This window comes from Condylura cristata, unplaced genomic scaffold (assembly GCF_000260355.1).
Source record: "Condylura cristata isolate star-nosed mole 26May11 unplaced genomic scaffold, ConCri1.0 scaffold00002, whole genome shotgun sequence".
In the NCBI taxonomy this organism is placed as follows: Eukaryota; Metazoa; Chordata; class Mammalia; order Eulipotyphla; family Talpidae; genus Condylura; species Condylura cristata.
This window is the reverse complement of record NW_004567103.1, coordinates 66,488,802-66,497,925: the sequence shown is the minus strand read 5'-3', so window position 1 is coordinate 66,497,925 and position 9,124 is coordinate 66,488,802. Positions and strand designations below refer to the sequence as shown.

The 9,124-nt window shown below is 33.5% G+C and overlaps 1 protein-coding gene across 5 annotated transcripts in view; it reads right to left on the bottom strand.

Moving 5' to 3' along the window:
- Positions 1-860: 860 nt before the first annotated feature.
- GTDC1 (glycosyltransferase-like domain containing 1) overlaps positions 861-9,124 on the bottom strand; it is a 307,853-nt gene continuing 299,589 nt past the window's right edge. For 4 of the 5 annotated variants that reach the window (XM_012728985.1, XM_012729002.1, XM_012728981.1 and 1 more), the window contains 3 exons: positions 7,461-7,531; positions 6,666-6,757; positions 1,302-1,608 (listed from right to left, as the gene is read on the bottom strand). In XM_012728985.1, coding sequence (XP_012584439.1) covers positions 1,525-1,608; positions 6,666-6,757; positions 7,461-7,531 — 247 coding nt within the window. In that variant the 3' untranslated portion in view covers positions 1,302-1,524. Of the gene's footprint in view, positions 1,609-6,665; positions 6,758-7,460; positions 7,532-9,124 lie in introns of all 5 variants that reach the window. The other variant, XM_012728989.1, reaches the window with a different exon arrangement.

The following is a 9,124-nucleotide window of genomic DNA, read 5'->3' as shown; positions in this document are numbered from 1 at the left end:
ACCTTAATGACTACAAATGTTTACCTCCTGCTTTCCAGAATGCAAAGACAATCTTGGAAATGTCATAATATCTTGCAAACATTTGCAAAACAGATCCTTGTTCATCCAGAAAGAAACAATTGTATTCGTTGTCTGTGACACAAGGAAAGTGTTCAGCGAGAAACCTACAGATAGATGTACACACTTACACGTAAATGAGATATGTTAATTAAAAACGGCACTGGGCACTTTATTAAAAATTTATTTTACAATCTAGCAGTTCAAAACATCTTTACATCAACAAATACAGCAGCTCGACTACTGGAATCATAAGTGATGTATCTATAAAGATTGTACTTGTAGCAGGAAGCAAATATTTTAGAAGAATACTTCTATCAAAATTACTGATGTTGTAAGAAGTATTTTTAACTCAGGAAAAAAATGAAGACAAATATCTCAGTGTTCATTTTATAGATGAGATGACTCCACTTAGTGAATTTTCCATGTTTGTCCGAATTACAGCTGTTTATCTTGCAACTTTCCAGAGATAAATTAAATGCAAATGTAAGTGAATCATGGGAATACCTGCCAGGCCCCTAATTAATACCTTTACTTTAAAACCCCTGTGCCAGAGAGTCATTAATTTGCTAAAAGAAAAGGGCTAGCGGGCTCTCTCTGGTGGCACAGCAGATTGGAACGCAGCACTGCAAGCTAACCTCCTCCTCCTTCAGTGCGAGTTCAATCCCTGCCCGGAAGGTGATCCACATGGCGTGGCAGACCTCTCCTGACCTGCCCGCTGCTCCCCTCAGCAGTGTACTTCATCCTTCTGACTATTCTGCTCCCCGTTCCTTCTCTGGTGAATCCTTTCACCACCCCTGAGCCTCTGGCCTGTACCCCAGTTCTGTATGAGTAAATAAATAACATTAAAAAAAAAAAAAGAACAGGGCCAGACCAGCCTTTTGCTCCACAAACTCCTCTGACATGGCTGCCCAATTAATCCAGTAGCATCCTGAGCTTCCTTCCTTTCAGCTCCTGTAACCCTCGGAGGACACAAAAAGGCTCCAATGATAACCTGGCAACCTAGGTAGAAACCCAGCCAAGTGAGAGCGTTTGAAGCTGCAGTTTGGCTGCCATCGTGTCGGAGAAAAGAAAGAATTCAGGCACCATGTCATCCAGTACAAAGGATAAAAACGGATTCAACCGGAAATTCAATGTGGCACCACATATGGGATACATGAGTGCGGTTATACAACAGGCCACATATTTTTTTTGAACAGTCTCCTCCATGTGATGCCGAGGACATGTGTAACCATCATAACGTCTCTAGGAATCTGTATTTAATTTGAGTTGGGGTGGTGGCAGGGATTGGAGATCTGAAGCCGCCACAGGTTTGTGGCAGATGGCTCTGTGTCAGCTATGACAAGCAGCCAGGCTCAGCTTCCTCTGCAGATTTTCTTTTCTCTCTGATCAGGTAAATATGGGCACACTCTGGAAAGTTCTACAGATTCTGCCTTAGGCTGCAAGTTTGTGACTTAGCCCCATCTGTCACAAATCTTCCTTAGGTTCTGTTGTAAGCAGAGACCTGAATTTACCATGTAGGGCTGCCCAGGAAAAAGGAGTTATTGCACCCTGTAAGGGGGAGGGGGAAAAAGAGAGAAAGCAATGGAGAAGCATTAATGAATGAAAGACTAAAGTATGCAGAAATTTCATTTTGCAAATTTACATGACTTTCATCAATTAGATTTCACAAAGTCACCAACTAAATAGTCCCAAGTTTCACCACCTCAGGAAATCCCAGTTGTTGATTGGTTTAAGTGTAACTATGTCCAACTTTAAGGGAACATTCCTTATCTTTTGCAAATGGGTATATTCTACTGCACACATATTTCCTGGTTTATGTTATGGGTGACAGCTATTAGACGTTTATCATCCAACTTTTAACTTTTATAAACACAAGATACACAGCACTCTTAAAATATGTTTTTGCTAATGTGAATTTTACTTTTAAGTGGTGAAGACACAAGAGAAATGCCATTACTATTACGTGGAGTTTATAAAGCACTTCAAGTTTACAAACGGATTTATATTCATTATTTCATTATATCAGTACCTCAGAGGGAAATGCTATTGAGAATTAACAACAACAAAAATTCTTCCAAGTTTACAGATAAATCATATAGAGGCCAAGGAGTTCACTCAGAGCCAGGCTGCAAATTAGTAGCAGAGAAGAGCAAAAAGCCAAAACTTCTCACTGATCTGAATCACCCAAAGTGTACCTATTGTGCAAAGAAATTTTTGTTTTATTTTACTCGACAAATCAAAGGAATATCAAGCCAGTACATTTGAGGATAGAAGTGCAGGCAGGGGAAGGAAAGAATAGTGAGAAGGGAGGGAAGGAAGGGGAGCTTGTGGGGTGGAGGGCAAAAAAGAAAGAGTAAGAGAATCAAAGTTCTAAAAGTGTCACAGTTTCTAGGTTTTCATTTCTTTAAGGTAAAAGTTATAAGTTTGGGAGAGTGTTAATACTTGAGAGCAACACCTTTTCATATCTAAAGTATAAGCTCAAATTAAAAGGGGACTATAAAGTGACCGGTCTCTTGAAGGAAATTCAAAGTGGCTTAGCTGTGGTTGGGGTAGATATAGCCTGACATCATTAAGACAACCACAAATGGCTTTTCTGGGCACTAAGTCTGAATTGTGAGCTTAATCATTGCTTGGAATCACTTTTAGGCAGAAATCTGAAAATTCTTCTCTTCTCCAAATAACAGCAGGTTATAAAGGTTTCTGGAATGTTGAAGAACTTGAAGAGGAGAACAAAATAAAAATCAGCAGCTATCATCTCAAAAATCTTAGGAAACTACAGGTCACTCTAAAGTAGTAGCAAGAATTACATCTCTTTTTTTTCACACAGAATATTGCTCAATTTGTATATAAAAGTACGTGAGAAATATACGGGAATTAAAATCTTTTCTGTTTATCTGGGTAGTAGTATCTCATACAACGGCCCCATTTTGTGTTTTTATGCTATTTTCAATACTGACAACAAATGAATGTCCTTAAGCTTTTTTTCCTAAAGCATTTTAAAACATAACGATCCAAAGTTTTCTAAAAGTGCTAAGTACTGACATCAAATCATTGTTGGGGATTTTCAGTAAGTATATTCACATTGTGAAAGGCAAAAATATAGAACTTCACAGTATCAGACTTGCTTATGCTGAAAAAGGACAACTGTAATAAATTAATCCTTGTGTAGTTGTTTTATGATTACTTCTAGAATCTTGTGTTCAAGTTAGGTTTGGGAATCAAAAAGAGCTGCTTACTGTGGATAAAGTGAAACCTTGTCTATGTGACAAGGAAGTGACCAATGTGTTTAAGCGACTAAGAAAAAGAACTTTCCTGAAAGCATAAAGAAGCTATAGCAAATGACTAAACCTTCATGTAAATCTTTTAAAAGAATGGTTTTAGATTTTTAAACTAAAGAAATAGCTAATGATTTTTTTAAGAATTAAAAACATTTAATTTCTGCATGCACTGAACTTCTCTAAGAGCTTAAGTGAGAAAGAGAGTGTATGAGTGAGACAGAGAACACATCTTGCATGAACACAGGGAGCTTAAAACATTTCAAGTCTGAAACCATTTCAGGTGGGAATTCATGGACACAGTGTTTTGTAGTAGAAAGAGTCACTTTAAGAAAAAAAATATAGAATTCTGTTTCTGCTTTTCAGTTATAGCATTCTGTTTCAAATCCTGCTTCAAGTTATAGCCCCAAACTCTCACTCATATTGAAAGTATAATGTCTCATGTGAGAAGAAAGCCAAGTGTTAGTAGCCTTATTCTAGTCATTAAATTTCTAAGTGTGAATCCATATGAAAAATCGTATCCTAAAGTGAACTCTATATGTTAAGCAGTTGAGATGATTTTAAAATGTAAACTTTTAACAAAAAAAGGGATAAGGTGTAAGAATATAAAAGGAGCAAATTAAAAGATTCTGTGACATTCTATCCTTTTAGATCTCAGAAGCATATGTTTTATAAAAGCAAGATAGTACTGTCCAATGAAATAACTCTAAAATAAACCCCAACATTTTCTTTAGAGCACATACAAAAGACTCTTCATTGCATAAGCAAAGTGGATAAAAAGCTGCTGCAGAGGAAATAATTCTCTGGCATTTAGTAAAGGCACATGCTACCTGAAAATGTGTGTATTTATAAAACATGAGGCAAAGAAATACCATAACTTGGAAGATCTCAATTATGAAGTTTTTGAAAGCATTCCTTTTCCATGTTGGCTCCAAGTCCTATTAGAGTTTTTCCTGATAATTGTATCATAAAACTCTTGATTATTTATAATTCTTGGACTATTTTATTAATTTTTGAGATTAACTTTTAGACACAACATTATTAAGGATAAACATAAATAAATTCTATAGATATATATGAAAAATTCCATGTTTAGAAAACATATAAAAGTGAATTACACAGATAAATTTTTAAATGCTTATGTATAAAAACTAATTTATAAAGCTTTGAGATGGAGCAATTTAGGATGTACAGACAAAAACTTATATATATTAATATGAAATAACATTTAAGGTTCTGTTTTAAGTTGCATGAGGAACAAGTTGGCATACTGACAGCATACTACTAAAATGGCTTTTTTTCAGAATTTTTCCAGAAGTTATTTATAAAATAAATAATTACAGCTATGTTATGCAATAAATAATTGTATTAAAAGAATTCAACTGGATATCTGTTTTCCTTTGGAGCTAAAGACAACTTGTAGTAATTTTGAAATGGTTAAAAATTTGCAGATTGAAAATAAGGATAAGGCCTCAAGCAAAGTTAAACTTGAAGCAAAGTTAAACATGAACAAATCTTTAAAAAATGTTTTTAAACTGATATATGTTATTAATGAAGTACCATTGTTTTACATCCTTATTAATTTTCCACAATATAAAATTATTCCCCTCTGGTGTTCTCCCACCACTAAATCACCCACAATCCTTCACCATGATCCCCAAATAGACAAGTCCTGATGCGGTGGAAATACAATTATTAAATATTTCACTATTCTCGTCACAATGAAAAAGCCATTCTTTTTTGTATATTTATATGAAGTGATGGGTAGTAATAAAACTTTTGATGGCAGGCATTTCGCAATATGTGAAAGTAATTATGCTGTATACCTTAAGCTATATTCAGATACAAATGCTGTATGTCAATTCTATCTCAATAAAACTGTGAATGAAGAAATACTTTATCAAAAATCACCTGAAGGAAAAAAAAAAAGATAAACTTGATGATGAATTCATTGAAAATAGCTTTGTGTCGTATGTAGAACATGAATCCATTAATATTGGTATTTATTATTCTACTTCTTCAGTTATTATCTGTTCACTTTGAATGGTGATTCTGTGCGAAGCTACTTGATTACTATTTTGCACAAGCAGACCACTACTCCACTTTAAAAATTAGGAAATATGGAGGTAACCCTTGGAGGGTTGTTTTCCCTGAGAAGCTTCCCATTTGTACCGTATTGACTCAAGGAGTAATACTGAAGCCTGGAACTGTTCAGTCAGCATTTTAAACTATTATGAGCTACCTTCTGAACCATTGCCAAGTTAATAGACAATGAAAGATAATGAGCTTGAAATTGGGTGTTAAATTGCATTTTTGGTTCTCTCTCTTTTTTTTTTTTCTTGAAGTTTAACTGTTTCCTGCAGAAACAAAGTCATGTCTTGATGTATCACTATGTAAATATGTATGTATGGCTATGAAAAGCCCAAGAAGAGAAAAAGGGCAAAGAACTGTATTTATGTAGGAAGGTTATATATTCACATAGGAAAATTAAAATATGCTGGATTATAAAACTCTTAGATTGTAAACTATACTGAATTTATGTAAAATGAAGATGCTACATTCAAAGAATATAAAAAGGTATATTATTCATGGCCTAGAGTCACCTCCAAAACCCATAAAGTAGATTTATCCTTCTTCAATTACTTAGACTTTTAGTAGAGCCTCTTTGTGTTGTTATTTGCACGATGTAAATTTTTTTATTCAAATGAGGAAAAAACGATAATGAATGACGGAGCTGAGTGATGATGCTATTTTAAACAATTTTCCTTTTCCCTTTGCCAGTCACAGAGGAGACTGACAGTCTATGCTAAACAAACTCTGGGTTTTTATGTCATTTCATTAAACTGGACAAAGGAAATATTTGACTCACCCAAAAATCATCTTTAAAGTAGTTAAAAAATAAACACCAAACTTCACTAATGTCAGTCACCTGAATTTTTGAAGATTTCATTATGATGGGAAGAAAGGCTTATCCTCATTAGTATAATTGTAGAATCTTTCTTTTACTTCCTTTTAAACTAATGAGTTACATTAATCCAGGTTCATTTTTATAAGCCTCTTGGGGCTAAATGTAAAGGACAGTCATCTTAGAAAACAATAAATTAAAAAAAAAAAGCATGTACCGTGTATTAAGTGCACGTATTTCATAAGACCTAGGTTAATACAACTGGCCTCTAGTTTAATTAATCCTTGTTAGTGTAACAACTAATATCCCTCCCTAGCATGTTTCCTTTAAACATTAGTATGTTAATTAAATGTTTTTTTTAAAAAGATTTTTCTTTGTACTTCAATGTGGCATTTATACTACGTAAATCTCTTCTCAATAACTACCTTATAGAGATGTTTTCTTATAATATCTGGTCTCTTGCAGAAATTCTGGAGCCTTTTTGAAAGCTGTTCAGGTGTAGAATACAGATATTCAGCTGCAGGAAAAACAGATACATTTTTAATGAAACAAAAACCTCAAAGCACACACTCGATATTAGTCACTTTACTAATTAAAAATGCATATTGCTCTGTGCCGCCTCGTGTTTTACATTATTTAAGCATGATTTTATAAGGTTACCTCAGCTCACAAGGATGTTTAATGCTAAATAAGACTGTGTAGTTGTGCTGTTTAGACATCTCCTTTGGGTGATTAAAATACATTATTCTAATGTAACACAATGCATATGTGATATATTTAGTGATGAGCATTTTTTCAAAGAACTGGTACTATAGCCGTATGTACCCTGTACAACAGTTGCATATTATTAACTAGTCAATTGTTTAAACAATTTGGTGTGACTTTCAGTTCTCGATTTTTCTCTGTGTATATCATTAAAAAAGAATCTGTAAGCAATTGCAGCAACACTGACCTGCTTATAAAAATCTATCATTATGGGATGTGTATGCTAACAATGAAGAATGCTATTTGGAAACTTGCTTTTTTGTTATCTTAAAAGAACAGATGGTAAATATAAGCTTGCTCTAATGTATTAAAACACATAAAATTTTCCTTAACACTAACATGTTGACTTGCCAAATAAACAATTGCTCCTGCCTAAGTTTATTTTCAAACTTTCTAATTTAGCATGAATCATGTATTAAATCTCAACAAAGATGAAAGTACAGTAAAGCAGCTACCTGGAAATATTTCAGGATAAACCAAATCTTTGGGACAAAGTGGGTAACAACCACAATACACAGCTTCCAACCTAGAGAAAGTTTAGAAAGAGAATAAAAATGCATTAAAAAGATATTACTATCATAGCCAGAAAGTGGTTTTGTTTGCCTAAGTTCGCAGTATGAGTCCAGAGTTAACTGGGACAAGAAACATGGTCGGCAATTCAAACCTAAAAGCCAAAGTTGCTCTTTTAAAAGATTTTATTGATCATATATGAATTTCATAGAACAGAACCAACAGCATATGTTTTGTTCACTGAATTAATCAAAGCGTAGCTCTGCATTTTTTTTTTGTTTTTAAAATACTGTTTAACACATTTTAAAATCAGCAGATAAACACATGTAACAACATGGGAAAGTATGGCCAGCTTTTCTTAATAATGCAGCAAAGCCCCAGAATGTTCATTTTTCAAAAATATTTTAAATAAAATAGCAAATACTTAACTTTAAGACTATAGCCATAGAAATGACTGAGACACTTTTAAAAGCAAGAGAAAAAATTTTCAATCTGTTGTGATAGGGCATTTTCATTTTCAGCTCATGCTTCAAAATAATTTGCTATTATGCAAAATGCAGAAATAATCCCCCTTTATACTGAAGACCTCTAATAAAGATTATCTTAATGAACATTTTGCTTTCTTAACTAAAAATTCAGCTCATTTTCCATTTTTCTAGAAAAGAGTACTTTATTAGGAAACAAACCAAAAACGAAGTTTCACTTTGTGAGAGGCTTTCCCCAAGGACCACCTATAGGATGTTTTTCTTCATGTCACAGTAGTGAAGGGTTAAGCAGAGGGAAGGTATTGCATCTGGATGACTGTTAGCAGTGCATAATGGCTATTGATCTAACATATAATAAGAACCTTAAAGATACCACTGTAATTTCTTTTGGCTAGGATTGATGCGGTGAAATTCAAAATACTCTTTAAAATGTTTATTTTATGAGAAACTTTGAATTGCATCCAAAATGTTGACCAAAGGCACAATTTTATTTTGAACAGCAGATTTTTTTTCAACCTAAGAATAAATTGAAGTTATGTCAATGTTTACCTTGTTTATTTACAGTGACAAAGTACATGCAATTTAAGCTGTTTTAAGTGGATGATTTTTTAAATTTTATTTTATTATGTATCTGAAATTAGTTTAAAGGAAAAGTATTTTGAGCTGCAAAGTTGGGAAAGATTTTGAGTTCAAAGTTTTGTTTTATAACTGACTGATGAAAGTTTTGAGATAAGACAGTACAGATTCACAGGATCTAATTACCCACTATTAATTCAAACCCCCCACTAATATTTAATGTTTTTCTTCTCTGCATAAATAAGGTATACATAGATATTCTTATCGTAAGCAAAGCTATAAAGCTACAACGTGACTTTATTATAAAACATTTACAAAAGTTTTGAGCACACAAACCAGTGATATTCTTTAAGAACCAAAAGAAAATATGCACTTTATCTGAAGACACTTTTAAAATGTTGTGCCAATCGAAAAGCAAATACATATGAACATTCTCTTATAATTACATAAAATCAAAAGAAGTGAAGTCACAGACATTTCAGAAAGTGCACATGTTATCTGCTTTTTAATAATGGATTTGAATTAGAGTGTTCTGTTCCCCGAAAGAA